The sequence below is a fragment of the Chelonia mydas genome, chromosome 14 (assembly GCF_015237465.2).
Source record: "Chelonia mydas isolate rCheMyd1 chromosome 14, rCheMyd1.pri.v2, whole genome shotgun sequence".
NCBI classification, from domain to species: domain Eukaryota; kingdom Metazoa; phylum Chordata; order Testudines; family Cheloniidae; genus Chelonia; species Chelonia mydas.
The window spans coordinates 15784239-15808385 of record NC_051254.2 but is presented as its reverse complement, the minus strand read 5'-3'; the positions used below and the strand labels follow the sequence as shown (position 1 = coordinate 15808385).

General features: G+C 47.6%; 2 protein-coding genes across 7 annotated transcripts; both read right to left on the bottom strand.

Annotated features, from left to right (window-relative positions):
- Nucleotides 1-405: 405 nt before the first annotated feature.
- On the bottom strand, nucleotides 406-16592 carry CDK3 (cyclin dependent kinase 3). Of its 4 annotated transcripts, none has more exons than XM_037914044.1 (9): nucleotides 16457-16513; nucleotides 10746-10830; nucleotides 9404-9541; nucleotides 8302-8379; nucleotides 6272-6392; nucleotides 5157-5327; nucleotides 4560-4661; nucleotides 3013-3216; nucleotides 406-1707 (listed from the first exon to the last, which is right to left on the bottom strand). In XM_037914044.1, exons 3-9 carry the CDS (start codon nucleotides 9529-9531, stop codon nucleotides 1582-1584), a joined length of 930 nt encoding a protein of 309 aa, XP_037769972.1. In that variant the 5' UTR covers nucleotides 9532-9541; nucleotides 10746-10830; nucleotides 16457-16513; the 3' UTR covers nucleotides 406-1581. The 4 variants fall into 4 exon arrangements, with proteins under 4 accessions (XP_037769972.1, XP_037769971.1, XP_037769974.1 ...); XM_037914043.1 differs by lacking the exon at nucleotides 16457-16513 and adding an exon at nucleotides 11427-11577; XM_037914046.1 differs by lacking the exon at nucleotides 16457-16513 and adding an exon at nucleotides 11427-11577 and having other exon boundaries at nucleotides 406-1704.
- Nucleotides 13460-24147, bottom strand: TEN1 (TEN1 subunit of CST complex). 3 transcript variants are annotated; one of them, XM_043528445.1, is made up of 5 exons: nucleotides 23897-23988; nucleotides 20094-20146; nucleotides 16752-16936; nucleotides 16457-16614; nucleotides 13460-14497 (listed from the first exon to the last, which is right to left on the bottom strand). In XM_043528445.1, the coding sequence occupies exons 3-5, from the start codon at nucleotides 16838-16840 to the stop codon at nucleotides 14361-14363; spliced, it is 384 nt and encodes a 127-aa protein (XP_043384380.1). In that variant the 5' UTR covers nucleotides 16841-16936; nucleotides 20094-20146; nucleotides 23897-23988; the 3' UTR covers nucleotides 13460-14360. The 3 variants fall into 3 exon arrangements, with proteins under 3 accessions (XP_043384380.1, XP_007072607.1, XP_027690537.1); XM_007072545.4 differs by lacking the exon at nucleotides 20094-20146 and having other exon boundaries at nucleotides 23953-24147; XM_027834736.3 differs by lacking the exon at nucleotides 20094-20146 and having other exon boundaries at nucleotides 23897-24044.

Genomic DNA, 24147 nt, shown 5'->3' with positions numbered 1-24147 from the left:
TGAGTACAAGATCGATTGGTACTGGGGAAGAAAAGGCCAATGGTTCAGTGTTACACTGCTACTTGACCGCAGTTACCTTCAACAGCTGGAGAAAGAGGATATAGCTCCCCCTAGAGTAATGCTGAAAGAGGTGTAGGGATATCTGTTACGAATCAGAAATATTGCAAAAGGGGGAGAGTACAAACTTGTACCCCGCTGGAATGATGAGCCGCTGGTTCAGCGTTACACTGCTACTTGACCGCAGTTACCTTCCACAGCTGGAAAAAGAGGATATAGATCCCCATAGAGTAATGCTGTTTAATTCATTTATCAGAGTTTCTGCAGCCCCCTTTTTACGGCAGGTTGGAAAACAAAATACGGAACAAAGTAACTCATCTGTCCTCAGAGTATTTCAGAAAATAAAACTTAGACTCATACCAGCTTTTATTTGAAAGAAACTCCGTTTCTCCCTGCAGCAGCGATATCTTTATGTTCTCTGTCCATTATTCCACAAAACACTATTGGATGCGTCAGCATCTGACCGTTCTGCCCTGAATGAAGAAGGTGACAAAGGGAAAAGAGAAGGCCTGTAATAAAGAAATGGACCAGCTGGATAGGCCGGTGCTGTGGACACAGGTCGAGGTTTTGGCATACAGGAGAGATTGTCAGATTCCATCACTGCCCTGGTCCAGGGGGTGGCTGAACAATTGAGCAGCCTATAACATAAACAACGAAGACTGAGGAACAGTGTTTATTTTCTTTACTGGAGGAGAGAAGTCCCACAACTGCATCAAAAACTGGTGCTAAATCGCTCGGAAGATAAACAGTAAAATATTTTCAAAGCCACCCAAGTGACTCAACTTCTTTTGTTTGGCCAGCAAAAGGGCGTGTTCTCCAGAACTGTGTGACTTCACACACTGCCATCGTGGGAGCCTTTGGCTTCTCTTTCACGCACGATGAAGATCGTTCTTAAGATATTTTCACTTGCTGTTTAACTCGGAATTAAAACTCTAAAATTCTTAAACAATTGAACACAAAGACTTATCTAATACTAACAGCCTCTCTTCTTCTTAATAGCAATAAACAGTGGCGCTCCTGGCTGTCTGCAGGAGACTCTCCCGGCTGCTTTAGGTCAAGCACTGCCCGATGCTGGGAGGGAAGCTGATAAATCTCTTTGCAATGGGCTATCTGAATTACAGCCAGGACTGGGTGCTGAAAAGACAAGCAATCTACATTGCACCAACCACCACTTTTGCTACGCTCCCAGCCAAGGGGACAAGGATTCTGAAGTTGCTCTCTAGTGTGAGAATTTAGTGTCCCCCAGTCAGTATTGCAGGCTGATGGATGGTGCCCTCAGGCCCGTCCCTATCACATGTAACAACTACCTCAAGAAGGCTCTAACGGCCCTAACACATACCCCCAGCAATGGGCTGAGAGCATCCAAACACCTCTGTCTAAATGAGAACTAACACTTCCCTCCAGCTTCCTTTGTAATACGGAGGCATTTCAACCCCAGCCAGCCTCTTTGCTCAGCCACCAGAGAGGGAAAATGCACTGATGCACAGAGCTCAGCATCAGGAATACAGGAGGCGCTGCATCCTTTCATCTGCAGTGTTTCTGCAGCACGTGCTGGTCTTTGGGGTCGCGGGGGCTTTGCCAGAAGAAGTACTGGTGGTTCAGGGCTGCCTTTGCTGAAATGCGCCTGTTGGGGTCATACAGTAGCAACTGCTGCAAAAGAAAACCAAGAGGATTTGGGTTTTTGTTTTTTTTTTTTAAAGCAGGATGTTTAATTGAACCAAATGCAAAAGCTTTCAAATAGCGCAAGCCAGTGTCGCTTCCCCTCTGCTAGACTCTGGCCTCCAAAGAGAACCAATTATTATATGGTGCCTTTATCCGCTGGCCCAAGAGGGCTTTCCTGACTTTAATCAGGTGTGGCGATATCTAAGTTGAGTAGCTAGAGATTGATATCCCCATTTTCCAGATGTGGAAACTGAGGTCCACAGAAGTTGTGATTCGCCTAAGGTCACAGAGAAGCAGGGCTTGGTACGGAACCCAGATCTGCTAGTTGCTAGGCTGGTGCCCAACCACCAAGCCACATGGTTTCCCAATTATTTAGAAAAAGGAGGGCACCCCAAAATGTCCTCTATGGGCTGCAGTCATGGCCCTTGCCTGTCTGAGTTGGATCAGAGCCGGCCCATTGTGCCCCGAGCATGTGCAGGGTAGGAGTCTGTTCCAGACAAGCACGCTGGCCACACTGCTGCAGTTGTATTTCATAGTACTCCTCCGCACCCCCCCCGGTAAATCACTGCCCAATAACCCGTCATCCTGGATCAAAAAAATCACAGGCAAAGGAACCCTGTAAATGGTGAAATCCCTTCGACCAGCTTATGTTTCCTAGAGGGTTCTACTAAGGATAGTTTTAAACAGCTGCTCCATGACTAGAGGATTTTCTTACTCTATTTACTAAGGGGAAAAAACACTACAGCATGAATGTGTATTGAGATTGATCAATATACACCCATCCTGCACCACAGCTACTGTGTAGCAACTTAGCAACCTAAGTCACTAGCTCTGATGCTGAATGGGACTGGGAATCTGTTGTTAAGAACAAGATTCTATGTGCAGTCATCACACATACAGCCTAAGTTTGTACGTTTTTCAGTGTGCAAGACATAGGAGGGACGTTAGAAGAGAAAAACAGCAATCCCCCCAATACTCCAGCCCTCTGAATCTTTTTAGGTGCTCAGATACCACAGAGCTGCATGTGCTACAGGAACCTGAATAGAAAAGGTTCATAGCGTTTACGGCCAAAAGAGACCGTTACGATCATAGTGTAACCGCCCAGTAGAACTAATCCCTCTTCCCATGCGGGAACCTTTGTGTCCAGTGGCTCCAAAATACAAGAGTACGGTTCAGGGGTGAGGCAAAACACACACACCACCTGACCTGCTATTCATCATTTCAGCTGAACACATTCTCCCCCTTTGCCCTGCTGGAAAGAGCTGAGCCCCTCAACGCCTGCCCAGAACTCACCGCCAGTAAGTCTCGCCCATCCCGATCCAAGTTCGGAATGATCTCCTTCATCTCTTTTCTCGCCCACCGGGGAAAGTTTCCTTTATAGTCGGGAAGCTGGGTCACCCCTGGCCACGCTGCCTCGGTGGGCGTGCCCAGGGTGCGGAAAATCCGGAAGAGCTGGTCAATTTCAGAATCCCCCGGAAACAGGGCTTTTCTTGTCACCTGGGAACATCAAAAGCACCAGATCCAGGCCATTAAGTCTCCTTCACATTATTCCCTAATAAGAATAACGTTCGTCTCTGATGTAGGGCAATCCCGCCCATGGCAAAGTAACACTAGGGAAGTGTTTAGTGACTGTCTAGAATACAGTAAGTGTTCGGGAAAGTTAAATAACATTGCATCTGCTCGTCCTCTGCATTCCACCACCCCCACCCCGGGCTCTGTTCCTGTCTCTCTCGTATAGGTACAAACACATGCGCGTTCCCCTCCGCATATTTCTCTACCACCTGCTCCCCTTCTCCGCTCCCCTTGCAGATTGTGTCCAGCTGCACAAGCTCCCTCCCCGTTGATGGCTCTGTTCCCTGACGGCATCCTCTGCTTCTGCCCCTCTAATGTAGCAGCAGCCCCTAGTGGTGGCAGCTAGGTCCGTCTTCTCCTTGTTCCAAGCTGCTTTTAAAGGAATCCAGACTTTCTGGCATATGAGGTGAAATGCCAGCTCTCCACAGACCACAGCGTGAGAACCTCAGACGCAGGTGGACACGAGCTCTGTAATGCAGTCTTCTTCCTGCACCCAGCTCTTAGCAGCACCTATCCAAGCACTGAGGTTAAAATAGGGTGACCATATTTCCCCAAAGGGAAAACAGGACACCGCACGGGGCCAGCCTGAGGCCCTCCTGCCACCAGCCTGGGGCCACCCTGAGCCCACCTGCTTGGGGCCAGCCCAAGGCCCGCCTCTACCCCCCGCATGGGCCAGCCCAAGAGCCCCTGCTGCCCACCCACCCACACAGGGCTGGCTCAGCCCAAGCTGCTCTCCCAAGGCCTCCCTCCCACGCAGGACTGGCATTGCCGCTCTCCCCCCGGCATGTTCCTCTGCACCCCGCTAGGCAAAAGGCAAGAGTGGGCGTTTGTCCCGTTTGCTCTTGTCAACCGATGATCAACTGGCCAGAGCAAACGGGACAAATGCCCAGTTTTACCAGAACTATTGGGGCAGCCAGGACAGGGCTTCAAAAGGGACTCTTGTGACTATACGTCCCGTTTTGGCCAGTGTGGGTTAAAATCCACCCTGCTGCAGAGGGCAGTTTTTGGAAGATTTAAGCCTGCATACAGAGAGAAATGGGCTGTAAGTGGGGGCTAGTTCTTGTGCTGGGGTCTGCCTGCGGGGAGTGAATTTTACTCTGAATGCACAATTAAGAAGCTGCTGACTTCCTAGCCGCCTTTTCCATGGTGTACTCCCAGTGCCGCCCAGGACCATGGTAAGAAATGGGTAAGTGTGAGCCTGCGTGAGCTGGCTTGAGATGTTAAAAAGAAGGGACCATTCGCTTAGAAAGTGGTTAAACCTATTCTACCATTTCTGCAAAGATACAGCCAATGCTCCAGACATCCACTGCAGTCGAATAGTATTTACATCCCAGCAAGATTTCGGGGGCCCGGTACCATAAGGTTACCACCTACAAGAAACCAAAACAAAAGCATTAGTCCAGGGGGAGACAATTATTTTTTGTCGAGGTCCAGACTCAGGACCAGAAAATTAAAAAAAGTAAATAAGATGTTGGGGTCTGTTCAAAAGCGTCTGGTGGTCTAGATCTGGCCCACGATCCACCTATTGACTACCCCTTCTTTAGTCTAGTTTCACTTGGCAGGTACACACAGTTCTCTGCTCTTAGCAAGGGACAGTTCCTGCTGTGTTCAGCTTGGAAAGATTCTTTATGTACAACATCCATCTATGCCCTTTCCAACCACACAGGATGTGTCATGTAATCAACAGGGAAGGCCACTGTAGTGAACGATACACAGATTTTACAGTGATGGGCGTATTAGAAATTCATAGATTACATTATTTTTCGTAGGAGTCAAATAATTCAGATTAGATAAACCAGAGAGAGAGAGTGGCACTAAAATACCCAGGTGAAGGCACCTTAGATCAGATGGGACATAGCCATTACCTCGTGAGTGTAAGTCCGCAGTGGAACCCCGAAGGCTCTAGCCAGACCAAAATCTGCCAGTTTGATGGCTCCCACTTCGTTGATAAGCAAATTCTGAGGCTTTAAGTCTCTATGAATGACTCTGTGTGAGTGACAGAAATTCACACCCTGCAGCAGCTGGAACAGATAGCTCTAAAAGGAGAGATTTCAGACATCCATGCAATGAGACAGTGTGGAAAACTGGGCTTGTTTAAATTACAACCTTTGAAATACGGTAGATCTTCATTAAGGAAGTGTCCAACGTCTGTATGGAAAATATTTCACAGTTGCAATATAACTTCAAAAAAGAACTAGATAAATTCATGGAGGTCCATCAATGGCTATTAGCCAGGATGGGCAGGAATGATGTCCCTTGCCTCTGTTTGCCAGAAGCAGGGAATGAGCGACAGGGGATGGATCACTTGATGATTACCTGCTCTGTTCATTCCCTCTGGGGCACCTGGCATTGGCGACTGTCGGAAGACAGGATACTGGGCTAGATGGACCTTTGATCTGACCCAGCAGGGCCATTCTTATGTTCTTAACTTCTCCCCCACAGCCCAGATACTGTCACTCCAGCGCCATCCAAGCCCATGACAGAGGTTCTGACCACAACCCAGCAAGACACTGAAATGTTCCTGTCCCTGCTGTCTTGGGGAGGGAAGGAGTCAAATCCACGGTGTGCTGACAATGACACTGCCAGCAGCGTGTTGCTCAATATAAAAATAATTAGCAGTAGCTCCCTGGACTGTCTCCCCCAACTTCACTTTGTTTTGTTGTTGGTCCATCAAGCTGAGAGGTCTGGAAATGGCTGGGAAATTAACAAACTAGACAATACTGTCTAGAATTGTTCAGATCAAACAGCATCTTGGGCCTGACTTGCAGAAGTGCTGAGCACTCACAGCTCCCACTGCCTTCTGTGGGAGTCAGTTAATTACTATGGCAGCTTACCAACAATTTCCGCTATCGGTATAAAGTCTAACACACAGCTGAGCAGTTCTGGGTCCATCCAGCAGAGGGCAGCAGGTATAAACACGGCTTTAACTGCCTGTAGGTATTTTGCCAAGGTGGCACTCTTACTTCTCTAAACTTTGTACCTTTACCAAACTTAACGGGAGCTCCCCTGTCCGAGACGAGTCCATGTACTTTTTCAAGTCCTGATTCAGATACTCAAACACCAAATACAGCTTCTTCTGACTGTGCACAACATCTAGAAGCCTAAGAACAAAACACAACCACAACCTGTCTTATTAAAAACAGTCCTGACCAGCTTTATACAGCAGTGCTCCAAACCGATACTTATTTCTGTAATGAAAGAAGCGGTAGAACAGGACAGTGGGTAACATATATAGGGTTCTCTTCTAGCAATCCCTCTGCTAGCTTCTTTTCCTCAGCAGCTGAATGGAATAGGATTTATTTGAAATGCCTCGCACCTTACTAGCTATTATCTAACTTCTCTACATTATATTAGCAGCAGCTAGTTTGTAAATGGGACAATAGGGCCAGATCTCCAATTTGTGTAACTTGGCACAGCTCCATTGAAAGGCAGAGCTATGCCAGTTGAGGAGCTGGCCCGTTGTGTCTGGTAAGACTGGAGGGAAGAGTTTAGTGGGGGGGGGGCAAACCAGCCTGCATGTGAATGGGCATTCCTGAAAAGAACAAGGACAGCCTGATGAAAGCAAAAATGTAGCCAATACGCACTAGGTGGGTCCTGGTGGATTCTCCATCACTGACCATTTTTAAATCCAGATGGGAGCTCGGCTCTCGGAATTATTGTGGGGCAGTTCTCCGGCCTGTGCTGGACAGGAGGTCAGACTAGATGATCACAACGGTCCCTTCTGGCCTTGGAATCTATTGGTACGTCGACACAGCAATACAAATCCCAGAGCACCGAGTCTTGGAACCTGGGTCAGCTGACTTGGGCTTCCAGGGCTCCGGCTGCAGCTCCGTAAAACTGCAGTGTAGATGTGCGGCCTTGGCTCTGAGACCCTCGCCCCCTCATGGGTTCTCCAGCCTGAGCCCAAACGTCTACACTGCAGATTTATAGCCCCCGTGAGCCTGAGTCTGCTGACCCGGGCTGGCCGTGGCTCTTTCGTGAATGTGTAGCTGTACTACGAATCTCGTTAAGGGTGACTGTCACCTGCAGCCCTCTGCTGCTGCTGCTCTCCAAAATAGCAACTCCTGAGCAGCAGCTCTGGCCTGGATTTTAAGGAGGGGAGAGGAAATCTTACTTGCGAAGGTCTTTCAGAAAGGAGTCAGCATTGGCCAGGAAAGCTTGGCTAATGCTGAGGAAAGGGGCGAAGTTAACCAACCCGCCGAGAGTTGGAACCCTGCTGTAAGACACCCTGGTGTTTTTCATAGCCAAAGCATGGCATTCGGTTCCCTTAGCCATCTATCTCCACTTCTGTTTGTTTGGTGTCTGATTGTCAACACCCAGACATATTTTTACATCATGTTTCCTGCATTTGAATTTTTCCACCAAAGTCTCGCAGCCACAATCGTCTTCTCCATTAGCTCAGCAAGGTGACCACGTTTTAAAAAAAACAAAAACACTAAGGAAATTTCCAGGGGGAAAAAACGTTTAAGATGCCCAGTGGAGAAAAAGGCCGTTAAGTTCTCTACAGCACTAATGCAACCGCAGAAGGAAAAAACACATGAAGACTACGGACTTGTAAACATGCTCCACTTTGAACGCTAATTCACACTCTTCACCGCGATTGTTCCTCTGATTTTTAAGGTCCAGACACTTCTTAATGTGCGTCTGTGTCTAAAAATACAATCCATCAACCGGAACTGTGGCCTTTTCTGTTGCCCTGTGTCAGGGTAATGACTGTATAACACTCAGGGACTTTGATCGGCACTTACTGTTTGAAAAATAGCTAAGTGAGTGGTTATGGCGGAGAGCAAGCAGAAAACCATTTTTTTATAAGTGACTGACTGGCAAATGCCTTGTCCGTTGCCTTTTTATCAACAACCCTTTTACTTGGCACGCACAAAGCTGGGACACGTTTGTTTACATCTTTATGCTCCTCAGCTTGACACAACTGCACTTGATCAGTTGTGAATGAGTCGTATTGCAATGACCTGACTGCCCCAATTCCATGGCCAGACTGAGTGCTTCTCTTACCTCACAATGTTTGGATGCTTAAGTTCTTTGAGCAGAGAGATTTCTCGGATTGCTGTACTCGGAACCCCTTCTGTCTCCCTGTGGGGAAAACAGACTTTATTGCAATCCCATTATTTCCTGGGGTGACATTAGCAGGTAAATGCCAATTCAGCTGGTCATGTGGCTCAAGGACATCTTCCTTTCCGACATTTCTTTTTGGTGGATACCCACAGGGGCTTAGGACAGAAAATATAAGGTTTCTCGATCTAGGACCCTCTCCATATATATCTAGACAACTTAGGCCGAGATTTTCAGGAGAGCTCAGGATCAGATTTTCAAGTGGTCAGCACACATAACTGAGGCCAGCTTTTCAAAAGAGCTCAGTCATACATGTCATCGTGGGTGAGGAGTGCTCCTGAAAATCTGGCCTTTCTTTATATGGCTGAGGGAGAGCCCCAAGCCCTGGTTGTCCCATTGGCATGCGCAGAGTCAGCCTAGCCAAGTTCCAACAAGTGTTGGCCCTGGTTTGAGGCTGTCCATGCTAGGGAGAGAACTGCTTTAAAACCAGCTTGGGGAGGAGCACGCAGAGGGGAATGTTATGACGAGGAGTGTAAAGCAGGCCAGTTTCTGTGCCACAGAAACTGATCTTAGAATATTTGTTCTCAGACTGACGCATGTTTCCCATTCCTGTCAGGGAGCTTTTAGCTTGTCATGCTGATCAGTGAGTTTGAATGAGGCGCGAGGATTGTGTGCAGTTAAGAAGGTTAGGCCTTGTCTACAGTGAAGCACAAACAGGCCTGGCTAGATTATGGTTCTCGAGTATGGTTTGGGCACAGCTGTGCTTGATAACGATTTCAAGCTTGACTGGAGAGAGCACTGTTTGCTGCTCCCTTTCAGATGGGGTTTTTATCCTAAGGGGTCTAAACTGTGCTATAGACAGGCCCAGCAGGGCACTATCGTGGCTTCTTACTGCTGTGATGTGGGTTGCCTAACCATGTTACAACAGTAGCTGTGTTGGGAAAACATATCAGACAAGGTTACAAACCCTAGCGTTGGCATGACCCTAGAGGTCTGGCTTCAGGGTGGAAAGTGTAAGTTGGGAGCGTGGATTTCAGACACTCACGAATCCAGACGGATCTTCTTCAGAGCCACCAGCTGGCCTGTCCGTTTGTTCCTTGCCTTGTACACCACTCCGTAGGTGCCTTCCCCAATCTTCTCCACCTTCTGGAACACATCCTGGAATGTGTCCATGGTCCGTCGGCTGAAACATTCCTCCATTCATTAGTCAGAGTCCCCCTTTGCCATTTCAGTCCCACACATTTTAACATTGCCCTCTGCTCTGGAGTACCAACAAGCCCCGCCCTTCAATGGACATCCCAGGAACTGAAGGTAGTATTGGATGGAAAAAGGTATTGGAATTGCATTAACCCCTCCCATAGCAATATCCCGTCCGTTCCCTAACCCCTGCAAAGAAAACTCCCCTTAATAATACCCCACATTGTAACCACATTCAACAGCCGAGAGACATGTCTCATGGCAGTGCTACTCTATAAATAAACGTGCACATCCCAAGTTGTGCTACATACTATACAAAGGCAGGGAAGATGTTTGCCCCCCAGTGCAATACCTCCAAGCTGTTTCAATCCAGTGCATCGAGCAATTCACAAATACCCTGGGTTCAATTTCTCATGCACACGTAAGTAACTAAATACCCCTCCTGAATTAAATAATACAGTTATTAGGCGAATACGTTGAAGAAAATGACTAGTCAGAGGACTGGATTGATCCTGGCCATCTAAGATCAGTCTCTCTCTCTCTCTCAAAGATGCCTGTCTCCAGTGTCCTCCTGTGACTTTGAACAAGCCACTTATTTACCCTGCCTCACCTTCCCCTTCTGTCAGATGGGCTTGAGGGCTGTGAGAATGAGTTACGAATTAAAAGCCCTCTTAGTGCTAAGTATTACTGCTATTTACATCTTATCAGTTCAATACCATCTGCTCTATTTTCAACCAACAGTCTCCTAATTAGGTGTACAACCATTTGTCGTTTCCCAGCCCGAGTAGCCCCAGCCCTCCCTGTATTAAACTTCCTAAAGACGACTCTGATGGCCTGTAGAAAATGGTCCAGCTGCAAGCGTGTCCCTTGTGATGGGCCACATTTACTGTATTGGTCTTCCCCCTGTATTTTCTATGGCTAGCATTTCTGCATGAAAACTGGACTCTGCAGCCTGTGGGGAAAGAGATCTAATACTTTAAAGATGGATTTGCCATAATATACATAATATACCAGCTTTCCTTCAATATTTAACGTAAATACTGTGAGGTTGGAGGGTAGATTTTAAGGCAGGCAGGCAGCCCCTCCTAGGCAGGCTGTGCAGTTTCTGCACTCAGTTTCCTGCATCCAGTGTGAAATGGCTGTCTCCCCTCCATGTCCACTGTATGCTCCTGCCCATGTGCTCCTCTCACCTTCTCAATGTAGCCTTCTTGCTGATCTACAGGGTTGCCAAAGGGTCAAAATTGATTCCACTCTCATGCCCAGATCATTTGACCACTAGGGGGAGACATAATTTAAAATGTTATAGTGTCTGAGTTACAAACAAATGCACTTGCTGGTGCTGGCCACTGCTGGGGTAAAAGGAGGAAAGAATTTTGTTCCTCTAAGTGGCATTCACACCCTTCCAGCTGTTAGCCGGCTGGGGAGGATGACAACCCAGACAAGGGACACAAGCAGAATTGCAGTGGAAGAAATGTAACATGATGGGGGATCAACTTAGTTATCCCGTTTTCCACAATCTTTAGTATAATGGCTAACAAAATAGGTATGATAATAAAAGTGGGAGATTGACAGCGACTGTCCAAGAAACAAGTCACTTAGGGGCTCCATGCTGCAGGACTGCTGAGAACAGTGCAGGGACAGAGCGTATGCTCCTTGGGGCAGGGAGTCGCTCTTTGTTCTGTGTTAATACGGCACCTAGCACAATGGAGTCCTGGTCCGTGACCAGAGCACCTCGGCACGACCATAATACAAATAACTTTAATAAACACCTTTATGCCTTGCAAAATGGTCAGCAAACATCTACCAGCCCAAGGAGACTCTGTCTGCCCTTAGTAAGATGATGGGGGAGGAGGGATTTTTTTTTTACTTACCAGTCCAAAAAAAATTTGATTTTGGCTTGCAGTATTCTGTAAGGCTGCCTCAAGAGGCTCTCAATTCCAATGTATAGCAAAGGGAAGAGGCCTCTTTATGCCACATTTACTGTATTAGTCACAGTTCTATTCCTTGGCGACTCTCTCCCATGACCTCTCACGATGTGAAATGGCAAGGCATACATGGGTGGTACACTCCATTGACTGCACAGATCTTTGGCATGGAGGGCAAGGCTGTAAGAATAATGACCTAAAATGTCCTCAGTTGTTGCACAGCTGGGCTAGTAGCTTAAAAACTAATAGCCCAAATTAAGATGGTTCAGGCCACCCACAAAATAATTGTATCTGAATGTTACTAGGAAATTGTAATGTCTGCATGCTCTAGTCCAGGCCTTTGGGAGAACCAGACTACCTTTCAAGGCTCCATCTCAGGTTTTACAGTGAGCCCAGCGCACATGAAGACAAGGCTTAATAACTGTGTGAATAAACATACAAGATAGTAAGCTGCACAAATTATAGGCAAGTCTCAGGCTTTGGTTTCAGGCACCAGGTAATGTGGAACCTAATATACACCTAACTCTCTCTGGCTTCCATATTGGGAATTCTCTAGCTAGATTTCAGAGAGGTAGCCGTTTTAGGGCGTATCAGCAAAAACAACGAGGAGTCCTTGTGGCACCTTAGAGACTAACACATTTATTTGGGCATAAGCTTTCGTGGGCTAGAACCCACTTCATCAGCTGCATCTAGCTAGAGTTTCTTTTATTGTACATCACCACAGATTCTACAAGCCAAACAAGTAACTGAAGTGCACAGTGTTGTCCAGTTGGATGTCACAGTGAATGCTGCTCCCCACCTCTCCTTGGGAGGTTTTCTAGAGCAGTTGAGTTTGTTTGTTTTTTTTATTCCCCTCCCACAGACATTCTCTTTCCTCGCCCCATGTTAATGTTTGTCTGTCTTCATTTACAGCTGTATGGCTTTGGTAAACAGATGGGTCTTGCAGTGTGTTTTGAAGGTAGACAAGCCTTGATGTAGTCTCATGTCGTCCTTGTCCCGTAGCTCTTCCAAAGCCAGGTACCCTTGAAAGAGACCCATTATTAAAGAACAACACCCGGACTCAGTTCCCCCGTGTCTTCAGAAGAATTATAGCAGGGATGAATTCAGGCTCCTTGTCATAAATATAAAGGGAATGGTAACCACCTTTCTGTATACAATGCTATAAAATCCCTCCTGGCCAGAGGCAAAATGCTTTTACCTGTAAAGGGTTAAGAAGCTAAGGTAACCTCGCTGGCACCTGACCCAAAATGACCAATGAGGGGACAAGATACTTTCAATTCTGGAGCGGGGGGGAGAAAGGTTTTTGTCTGTCTGTGTGATACCTTTGCCGGGAACAGATCAAGGATGCAAGCCCTTCAACTCCTGTAAAGTTAGTAAGTAATCTAGCTTGAAAATGCACTAGGTTTTCTTTGTTTGGCTTGTAAATTCGCTGTGCTGGAGGGAATGTGTATTCCTGGTTTTGTGTCTTTTTGTAACTTAAGGTTTTGCCTAGAGGGATTCTCTATGTTTTGAATCTGATTACACTGTAAAGTATTTACCATGCTGATTTTACAGAGGTGATTCTTTTACCTTTTCTTTAAATAAAATTCTTCTTTTAAGAACCTGATTGATTTTTCATTGTTCTTAATATCCAAGGGTTTGGGTCTGTGTTCACCTGTACCAATTGGTGAGGATATTATTATCAAGCCTTCCCCAGGGAAGGGGGTGTAGGGCTTGGGGGGATATTTTGGGGGAATAGGACTCCAAGTGGTCCTTTCCCTGTTCTTTGTTAAAGCACTTGGTGGTGGCAGCATACTGTTCAAGGCCAAGGCAAAGTTTGTACCTTGGGGAAGTTTTTAACCTAAGCTGGTAAGAATAAGCTTAGGGGATCTTTCATGCGGGTCCCCACATCTGTACCCTAGAGTTCAGAGTGGGGAGGGAACCCTGACACCCCTTAACAAGAATGTAGTTTTTGATCACTGACAGAACCAGGCTGCATGCTCTTTTCATCTCCTTTATTTATGAACACTTCAGTCAAAGAACATGTGCAATACAATAATAAATCAGAGACAATTTAGGTTTGCTTAAAGGAAAGCACCCCCAAGATTGGACTTTCCCTTACAGGATGAGAGCAGGAGAGGGAAACAAATGACTAACTTCCATCTGCAGGGCACCATGATTTTATATTTCAGAATTCATTTGGTCAAATTCCTTCCTCAAACGCACACACCCAACTCCCACTGACGTCAACAGACACTGTCCATGCTCGTCTCAGTCTGCGATATTGACTTTAACTGCAAAGATGCACCAACTAGTGTAATAAACGGCTGCGCCATTTTCTTGTTTCTAGAAACCTGGGTTCAAATCCTGACTCAGCTCTTGAGGGATGGGGATTTGGTCTTGTCCTCTGGGCACATTTTCTTAAAGTTGCATTCAATTCAGCGTGCTTCCCAGCCTCTTTTCCAGACAGGCTTGAGCACTGGAACCATGGGAGTTTGTAAGGGTCAGGACTGAGGTGCACTGGCAGAGCTGCATGGGGCCCAGGACTGGAATAGTGGAGGGTATTTCAGGTTAGGTCTAAGGCTTATTGACAGAGGTGTGAGGGCAAACCCGCTTAAACCACTGGTATCCCCGACTTTCACAGGCTCTCAGTTCATCCCCATTGATGTGACGGGACAGAAAAGAGTGATAAAAATGAGCCCCTGAAAACACCTAAGGCAAATGCACGTTCGGAGAACATCCAAAACCTGAAACACCGTGGAAAGGGACAACAACCTCGGAACCGGACTGGGGCTCATGGTGCCAAAACAGCAAAAGATCAGCGGGGTGCAGAGAAGGACGGAAGGCAGGTGATGCATTTGAGACGTGGACTCAGTCCAGCCACACCTTCCTCCAGCAAGGCTAGGAGGCGCTGCTCTCCACCCGCCCCTGTCTCTCTTGGAAATATCGCCGCTGTTCCCGTATTGCCTGCTCCAGCAAGGGCAGATTCATCCCTTCCACGCACGTCAGCACCCGAGCCTTCAGCACAGGCCTCTCACCTGCAAATATAAAATAACGAGCGCAGCTTCTCAAGAGGAGAAGTGTTACGTAGCATCTTTTGCAAAGACTGAACCCCCACTGATACATACTCTGACTTGAAAGAGAAATTGAGAAAGAGGCAGGAGAAAATAAGGCCTTCAGCTGAACTTCAAAAATAGGCGGAGAGCGACTGAAGCAGAGAGTTAGGGGGAGATTGTTCCATAGAGCAGGAGCTGTGGCAGGCCAGGAGTCCTGGGTTCTGAAACTAGCCCTGTCGCTGTCTAGCTGCGTGACTTTCTGGTCTTAGTCCTGTTTCATTGCCTCACCCGCAAAAGGGGAACAATTCCCTGTGGTGCTGTGAGACTGAAATCATTCATGTTTAGCCTGTGCTTGGAGACAGTCAGCTGGAAGGCAATCCAGAAGGGCACGGTGTTAGAAATCATGTCTGTAACAAGTCTCAAACTAATTAAGAATTCCAATCATTGATCATTATGATTACAAGGCGTTGCCTGGGACAAAGCCGCTCAGCTTCACTTGGCAGTCGTAAAGCCAAGCCAAGATTTGCTTTTAACATCTTATAATGCAAATGAAATGATCCTCAGGGCACGAGAGCAAATTATATATGGTGCCCTTCATCACCGAGCTTGTCGGATTGCTTTAACTCCTCACATTCCATGCCTTGGAGTGAGGAGGTATTTGTGACGCTCTGAGGGAAGGAGAAGAGACACAAAGATTTCTAAGCTGTGGCTCAAGGTAAACAGCATGTTGCAATATAGTGAGTTAAGTGTGTTTGCAAAATACAAAATACAGACAAGGAAAGGCAATTAAAGGCTATTGAAAATTTATTGAAAATTATTGAAAATTTAGGGTTGGGATAGAAAGATGGGGGGGGGGTGGAATTATCCTTAATTTCCTAGGGTACATGTGCAGATACACATCCCTGCTGCTTTAGCTGTGTGGAAATGCACCTTGCTCACTGTGTTGGCTGCTCAATGCACAAGCATCGGGTCCTGTTTGTGGAGCTATGCGAATCCCAAATGATGAGGACAGAAAATATTAATTTGTCTCTGTGGCACTTTCCCTCAGAGGATCTCCAAGCACTTTATATGCTAATCAGTCCTCACAACAACACTGTTAGCCTAATAATTATCATCCTCATTTTACAGGTGGGGAAACTGAGGCACGGGGCGGGGCATGACTTTCCCAAGGTCACATAAGGAGTCAATGACAGAGTCAGAAATAGAACCCAGATCTCCTAACTTTCAGTCCTGTACTTTAAAACCAACCTTCCTCCCTATAACATAGGTTCACCGCAATTCATTTCAGCTAAAACATTCATTTTAAAATACACTTGTTGGTTTTAACACCTATGCTTTAAATGAGCGAAATGATATTACTCCAAGATCAAATGTGTCTTTTAATGTTGCCACTTTCTAAGCCTTTGAAACACAAACACACTGAGCTGCACTTGGCCATCCCAAGCCTCCACCGAGTATACCAGTTTCCCTGTAACCAACTGATTAATTGCATAGTGCTATCAAAGAGCAGCAATCACAGGGTTCAGAGATAAGGCTATCTTATAGAGAGGAAATGTCCTTTATCATAACCACAAAAGTAATAATATTTGGCATTTCTATAGCATCTTTCACACGCCAATCTCAAAGTACTTTATGAAGGTGGATAAGGATATTCTACATGGGGAAACCGAGGCATGGGGCGGTGGCGTGATTTGCCCAAGATCACACAGGAAGTCAGTGGCAGAGTTGGGAATAGAATCTGTTCTAACCATAAAACATGCTGTGTCTCACAATGAGTTTGAATGATTTTCTTCACCTAATACAACAGCTGCTTTGGGTGGAGAGAGAGAGCACAGGAGGCCAGAGGCCTAACCGGTGCATGGTTTTTTCCTTTCTCCACCCCGCCACAGACAAACAGACAGTTCCTCCTTTCACATAAGGAGAAAACAAAGAGGCACTTACCATCCCTCTGCTCAGTCTCTCCCAGAGCCACATATAGGGATCCAAGCTGGGCTTGGAACGGTTCCACAAACTTGGTGCAAACACAGACCTGGTGCTGGACTGAACTGCGCAGGGCTGTCAGGATGGCTTCAGACTGGACCACGTCGTAACAGTATAACCTGAAACACAATCGATTCAGTGAACTCAGCATCAGGGACCCTAAAAAGTGAGTTGGGAGGCTGCAAGAAAAAAGGAGAAACAGACGTGATAGAGACACTGTTGAAAGTAGTGTTGGCCTGAAAAAAGCTGCTCTCACCTGCCAAATGTTCGCAGTGTCTCCCCATCTGCGACTGATCCAGAGTTAATCTCCCAAGGAAAATAAAAAACACCAGGACTGGGCAGCATCTTGCAGAGCTGCTGCTGCACGTTCCACAAGACGACAAAATTCTAGCCAGGTATTTAAAGGGATGTTAGTCAACCTTCATAGGCCACAAAATGTGCCTACAAAAAACCCAATGGATGCATTAAGGCCTTATGTATAAATAGATTTTCTCTCGATTGAGAGGTTTAACAATAATCGCTAAGTACTATCTTCAAAGTGTCACACAAACTTTAATTCTCACAACAGCTCTGAGACAGGAACAGACTTACCCCATTTCACAGATGGGGGTAAATTGAAGCGCAGAGAGAATAAGATTTGCCACACAGTGGGTGAGCAAAAAAGCTGGGATTAAAGGATTTGGGAGCTTCTTGCTCCCAGCCTTGAGATCAAACCACTAGATTACACTGCCTCTCTGAATATTCCTTGGGTCCTGAAGAGCCTATACAGAGGTGACTGTGGTAGTGTGTGTACACAACACTGTAACCTCCATAGTAACTAAGGCCCCAAAATTGAGTTATTGCTATTTAATACCCAGGCAAGTATTAAAACCTTTTAGTAAAGACGGACCAGAGAGCTGACATACTAAAAGCCCAAGGTCGAACAGCGAGATTTATCCCATAGTCTGCAGAAACCCAGAGTGGCTCCAGCCTTTCACGAAGGTGTACTGCTGGTGCAGCTAAAGAGACTTGCGCTTTTTCCCTGTGAACTAATGAACTGAAAATCAATCGTATAATATCAAATACTGATATTACAGGATGTGCCACGTATAGCTGTAAAATGGGGGACCTGATAGATTCTAATACTCTAATTTAAAATGCGTATACAGGCAGTCCTCGAGTACAAAGGAAGTCAACTGTAAGTAATACAGCTTTGGGCAAAATATTGTAAACTTTAGGAACAGGATTTGCCTCATGGGAAAGAAAGAGGCTGAATTCCTATTGGTTTATTTTAGTTAAAGTAATAAAGTGAAGCAGTAAGGCTAAATAAGCATGCTATCAAGTTAGTGAAATACACCTGTGCTAAAAAAAAAAAAAGGCAGTAAATAAAAAGAAACGAGTCAAATAGTGTGTTTATAATTATAAGGACAGTTGATCACCCAGTGGAATAATCCAAAATGTAACTGTTTGGTTAATAATGCACAGACTCCGCTCAGCCATACATGCTGAGGTCCAACCATTGTTGTTAAAATAAGGATAACAGAAATGGAAGATGGATACGCTGTTCTGGCCTGCTGGAGAACCACAGTTCTTGAAGTGACTTTGCACTGTGTAATGGACTGCTAAAACAACCTTAAAGAGCATCAAAGAATATGGAAGATCTTTGTATAAATTATATGAACTTTAAACTGGACTTTTCAGCAGCTAGCAGAATGTTGATGGAGAAACTGCAACTTGAGCAAGCATAACTGCAAAACTGGCCAAAAGTATGCACCCCAGATGGAAAGCAACTTAAAGAGAGTGTTCAAGGTATGTCCCAAGGTGGCTGTACCAATAGTTCTGGTTACCTTGTCTTACACAAGCTGGTCTGACACGATGCGTTGCACAAAGGGACTGGAAAAATTCCAGTTCCAGCTGCAAGAACACAAAAGCTCATATTTTGTTCCCTGACTGGGTTGTGAGAGAGCGTGACTCACTTTGAGCTAATATTTCAAAACTTCAGAAGGATGGGTCACCAAATGATTAGTCCATGGCAGTACTTCCAAGAGGAACCAAGGTGGACCACATAGCAAAAATAGGCCTGTCTCCTTCAACACATAGCTTCCCGAAAGCTGAGGACACTGAGAAGGGAGAAGACTGAGGTCCTGGGCCAGCCATATGGAAGCTCTCTGACATTAAGTACTTATCTCAGATAGGCACTTCTAACTGTCTTTCTATTTTCCAGGCATTTCCAGCCATATTGGGTGTGTGTGTGTGATAAGATCTGGTGATAAGTAATGTTACAGACTGACTATATCCTGGACAAATCTTATGGAATTAAGCTAAACTTTACTGAATTAAATTAAACCTTATTGAATTAGGTTGAATATCTTTTGGCTCTATTGTATTATTTAAAATGCAATTGTGGTGTTGTAGGATTGTATGTATCTTTTCTGGGGACTTGACTAATGTAAATGTTAGGAACGTCAAAGGACTTTTTGGGACAGTGCGTAGAAAGAGGATTTCCTAGGAAATACCTGGGCAGTGAGGGGCATGCAAGTGACCCACTTCAGATCCATCCTTCTGAAGCTACAACCTGCAGAGAGAAGCTAATTGTCTGCTATTTTACCAGCTCCTGAGATCAAAGACCCCTGAGCTATACAAAAGGTGGACTAAACATGTCATGAGTGTGCCAGTTCTGAGCCGAGGCTGTTAGGAACTTGACAACAAGAGACCCCATTGGAGTCTGAACGACTTGTTTGCCAGTTGTCACCAGTCACTTGTTGGAGACAGCGGGGGGCAGGGGGGTGATCTCTAGTAAGCTTATTGGCATGTGTGTAGGTTCTTTTATTGGTTTTAATGTTTCCTCTGTAGTGCTTTTTACCTTAAGAATAAAGTAAGCTTGCATAGGAAGTCCTGTGTGGTATCTTATAACTGTAGCCATTACACCTGATAAACATCTTTGAAGAGAAACCAAGCAGGCCTGTTTAAGCAGACTGGCTTTTCTGGGAATAACACTGTGAAGGCAGGGTACTGTTCAGCTTGGACGTACCCTGATCAGAAGGCAGTGAAACGTGGGTTTCCACCCATCGGAGGTGATTGCCAGGGGAGCTGAAAGCCTGAGAGTGAGTGAAAACAGGTGCATCTACCCTGAACTCTGACAAGTAACACACAGACTTTTTCTTAGGTGATGACCCAAATCAGTCAGTTGACTACATCCTGAAGCTAAGTACCTATTAGTAAGAAAGCATACGTGCTTGTGTGTGTGTTTTAAAGACCGTCACAGACGTGTGGGTGTCTTTTTTTGTAACAGGTTCCAATCAAGATTGCTGCAGAATAGTTTTAAAACTGAACAAGTTACTTTTGTTAACTGGGATTATAGAACACGGTGCATATATCTACCACAGTTAATGGTTTCACCCAGCCTTTCAAGTTCTAGGTGTATACAGACATAAGACACAGTGTGCAAGCTTTTTGAACTGCACGCAGTCTGTCTCAAACAGTCAATTATCTTAGGTCGTTAGAAGGGTTAGTCACATCCTTCAACGAAAATAATTCATTGGGAAATAGGCTAAAAGGGTTTCTTAATGTAGATCTATTGGGAAGAAGACCTTGGTGATTTGGCATGTAAGTAACTTACCAAATTTGTTTTGTGATCTAGCGGTGGATGGTTTTTCCTCTGAGTTAGCAGCACTAGAGTTGATAACCAAATGGCATGAGTAAGGCGCTATCCTGAGAGACTCTGTCAAAAATCTAAACGAAGTCACCTTTCCAAATTAGTGATTAGTAATGTTTTCTACTGCGGCTGTGTAACTTGATTCCGAAATCTGAAGGGCTATACTGACTAATTTTCTAACTTAGTAGTAAACAGAAAATAAATGGAGTTAGACCTACCTACACCCAGTCTGAATTTGACCTATAGGTTCTACAAATGAAGGAGTCCTGGTCAAGATTGTTCCCTGTTGTACATTTACCTCTGTATTGAATCCATTGAATCAAATGGGCTTCATGCACTTCCCTTGAGAAATTATTTAGTAGCCCCCACTGTCATGTTACAGAAAACTTGGTTCAGAAGTAGCAGACAGGAAAATCGCACCTTACTATTCTCACCTCTGGCATGTTTGGATCAGGCTATTTAGGGTTTACTATAGGAATTAAAGTTTCAGGAATCATTGTAAAGCCACCTTCCTGGGTGGAGCCTGTATCACCTCAGCTATAATAATACTTTACACTAATGTTGCCTTCCATAAAGGGATCTCAAAGTCTTTTGCAAACATTAATTAAGAGTCTCCCAACACCACTCTAGGGACAAAAATATTTACCTCTCTCATTTACACATGGGGAAATTGAGGTTAAAGGATCTGCCCATGTTTATACAGCAGATAAGTGGTAGGTATTTTTACCCTAGAAACCGAACACAGGAGTCCGAACTCTCGGTCTTGTTCTGCAGCCATATGACCTTATTTCCTCCTGTGACAGAGACTGTCAAAAAGTGGCAAGTACTGCTGGAACACTTGTGAGATCAGCAACCTCCTGCTGCTTCAGTATATGTATATGGGAGTTAGGCTCCTTAACTCCATTTTAAGGGCTTTCATACGCAAATATCTCTCCCCACAGGCCTAATCCAAAATCAATGGAAGCTCACTAGTTGGCTTCACTAGATCCCAGGAGCCGAGCACATGGAGTAGTAATTTCTCCTTTCAAACTACACTTCCTGATGCCCTCAGTGGCGTATGTGCAACGTGCCAGCCATTTAAGGGTGTCATCATCAGCCAAGTGGAGAACCAGAAGCCCGCTGTCAAAATAAATCAGTGATGCTCTCAAAGTAGCCCACAGGACCTCCCCCAACACCCTGAGTCACCACCTCTTGCTTAGAGACTAAAACATACCCCTGTCCAAAGTTTCCCCCATGCCACACTTTGCACACCCACACCTCCTGCTGGCAGGGCCCCCGCAGTACGCCAGCCTGTTGTGCACAGGAGCTCCTTCCCCAGGAGACAGTGGGAAGCAGGAGTGAAGCTCCTCATAGCCAGGAGAAAAGGGGAGCAAAGATTCCATCACCCCACCCCATTCCCGATCAGCTTCCTCTCCCCAGGCCTGAAGGGTACATAAGGTCTCTGCATCCCATGCAGCCCCTCCAGGCCTTGGTGAGGAGATAAAGATTGCGGCAGCTGGGCCCATTGAAAAGGCTACAGGGCAGCACTAACTAACTTTGGCAGAGAGGCACAAACTGATTTGGAGAGCGGGAAGCAGCATTAGGGTTGTCAGGCGTACGGTTTTCGACCGGAACGTTCAGTTGAAAAGGGACCCTGGCAGCTCTGGTCAGCACCACCGACCGGGCCATTAAAAGTCCAGCCGGCGGCGCAGCAGGGCTAAGGCAGGCTCCCTGCCTCCCCTGGCTCCACGCACTCCCAGAAGCAGCTGGCATATCACACAGGGGTGATCAGGCATGCTGCCACTGCCCCCAGCACCGGCTCCACAGCTCCCATTGGCCGGGAATTGCGGCCAGTGGGAGCTGTGGAGGGGGTGGCTGCACCTGCAGGCACCGTGCAGAACCACTTGGATCCTCTGCCTAGGGGCGGGACACGCCAGCCACTTCCTGGAGCAGTACGGAGCCAGGGCAGGCTGGGAGCCTGCCTTAGCCCCGCTGTGCCGCCGACCGGGAGCCACCTGAGGTAAGCACTGGCCAGAGACTGGGCCCCAATCCCTTTCCCGATCCCCTTCCATCACCCCGATCCCCTGCCCAACGTCGGAACGCCCCCCGCACTCCAACTCCCTCCCAGAGTCCACACCCCAACCCCCTACCCCAGCCCTAAGCCCCCTCCCACACTCCAAACCCCTCATCCGCAGCCCAATCACAGAGCCCACACCCCCAGATGGAGCCCTTACCCCCTCCTGTATCCCTGCCCCAGCCCGGAGCCCCCTTCTCCACCCCAAACCCCTCATCCCTGGCCCCACCCCAGAGTCCTCACCCCCTCCCACATCCCTGCCCCAGCCCAGAGCCCCCTCCTGCATCCTGAACACCTCATTTCTGGCCCCACCCTGGAGCCTGCACCCTCAGCTGGAGCCCTCACCCCCTTCCACACTCCAATGCCCTGCCCCAGCCCAGTGAAAATGAGGGAGGAGGGCTGAAGTGAGTGGGGCGGGCACATTTTGTGTCACGTGTCTGTTTCTTTCCACAGGGTTCCCCTTAGCTCACAGCTGGGGCATGAGGCACCCTATCCCCCACCTTTTTGCCTCCGATTTCTCTTTCAGGGTCTTTGGGGCTTGCTCTGTGGGTTTTTTGACCCTCCTTCATTCTCTTGGGACCCTTGGGGGAGAGGTCATACAATGCACTGTCCCTAGGGTGACCAGACGTCCTAATATTATCGGGACAGTCCTGATTTTAGGGGACTTGTCCCGCATCCTGACCTTACATCAGACGGGACACACTTTGTCCCGATATCGGGACCGTCTGGTGGAGAAGGATCGCAGGCTGCTGCCGGCGCCGCTCACCACTTCTTCCTGGGGCAGCTCCTGGCACCCGCCCGCTGGCAGGAGCCTGCAGTGCAGCCCCAGGCACAGAGGTGGCGAGGGGGTCTCTGCTGCGTGCTGCAGGGGCGGGGCTTGCAGGAACCGGCAGCAGGCAGAGAACCCCCCCGACCAGAGGGACCTGCCTGCGGGATGCTTCCCGGGACAGGAGCCGTCCCAGGTAAGCACCGCTGGGACTCCCCACCTCGCCCCTGGCAGGTCCCTCTGGCTCTTGGAGGGGGGGGGGGTCCCTGCATGCTGCTGGCGCCTGCAAGCCCCGCTCCGCGGCTCCAGCAGCTTCCATTGGTGCTTTTCCCGGAGCTCGCGCTTGTGGTGGGCGCAGCACATGGAGAGTCTGGAGACTCCCCTCGCCCCTCTGACCCTAGGATCCAGAGACCTCCCAGCAGGGCCGGTGAGTACGGCCAGGGAAGGTGGCAGGGTGTGATGGTGAGTGTCAGGGAGGTGTGTGGGGGGTGCTGGGCAGTGGGGGAGGTTTGTGTGTGTCAGGGCACTGGGGGTCTGTGTGGGGCATTGTTTAGTTGTGGTGGTGGGGTTGTGGGGAAGGGCACTGGGAGGGCAGAAGGGGAAATCTGTGTGTATTGGGAAACTAGCGAGTGGGGGGGTTCTGTGTGGGGTGCTGGGCAGCTGTGGTGGGGCTGTGGGCAGGGGGGGCACTGGGTGGAGTGTGTGTGTACACAGCACTCTGAATTTGTGGTGGAAGGGTTGTAGGGGGTCTCTGGGCATAGTGGATCCAGGGGGCGCTGGGCAGGGGAGCTGTGTGGCACAGCATGGGCCCACTTCCAACAGGAAGGGGCACGCTGGTCGCACAGGGCCAGGCGGACCAGTGTGCCTCTGGCTCCGGTCGGGGCTGTGCACCTGTGTCTGTCTCTTCCTCTTCCCCCCACTCCCCCTTCCCTTCCCTTCCCCACTCACCCAATGTGTCCTGATATTTCACTCTTTGCGATCTGGTCACCCTAACTGTCCCTTACCTCTCTCCCTGGGACGTTTGCTTACACACAGACACCAGGAACTTGGAAGCTAGGGAGAGCTCTGCAATAAATCTCCTCCCCCTGGCTTCCCACGTGGTCAGGCGCCTGGCCACATGATTAGAAGAAAGCGCTTAGCCCAGTCTTCCCTTGCTGGTGGCCCCTGCAAAGCCCTGCAGAGGAGCTTGTGCCAGTGAA

Bases quoted from the DNA above. Each gene is read 5' to 3' on its own strand.
- TEN1 (XM_007072545.4), bottom strand. From the start codon at position 16,840: ATGCTGCCCAGTCCTGGTGTTTTTTATTTTCCTTGGGAGATTAACTCT. The intron at 16,615-16,751 runs GTGAGAGCAGCT...ATTGTGTTTCAG, and splicing joins ACACTGCGAACATTTGGCAG to GTTATACTGTTACGACGTGG. The intron at 14,498-16,456 runs GTAAGTGCCTCT...TTATATTTGCAG, and splicing joins AGAGACTGAGCAGAGGGATG to GTGAGAGGCCTGTGCTGAAG.
- CDK3 (XM_037914045.1), bottom strand. From the start codon at position 9,531: ATGGACACATTCCAGGATGTGTTCCAGAAGGTGGAGAAGATTGGGGAA. The intron at 6,393-8,301 runs GTAAGAGAAGCA...TTTTGTTCTTAG, and splicing joins AAGCATCCAAACATTGTGAG to GCTTCTAGATGTTGTGCACA. The intron at 4,662-5,156 runs GTAATGGCTATG...GGTTTCTTGTAG, and splicing joins TGCGGACTTACACTCACGAG to GTGGTAACCTTATGGTACCG.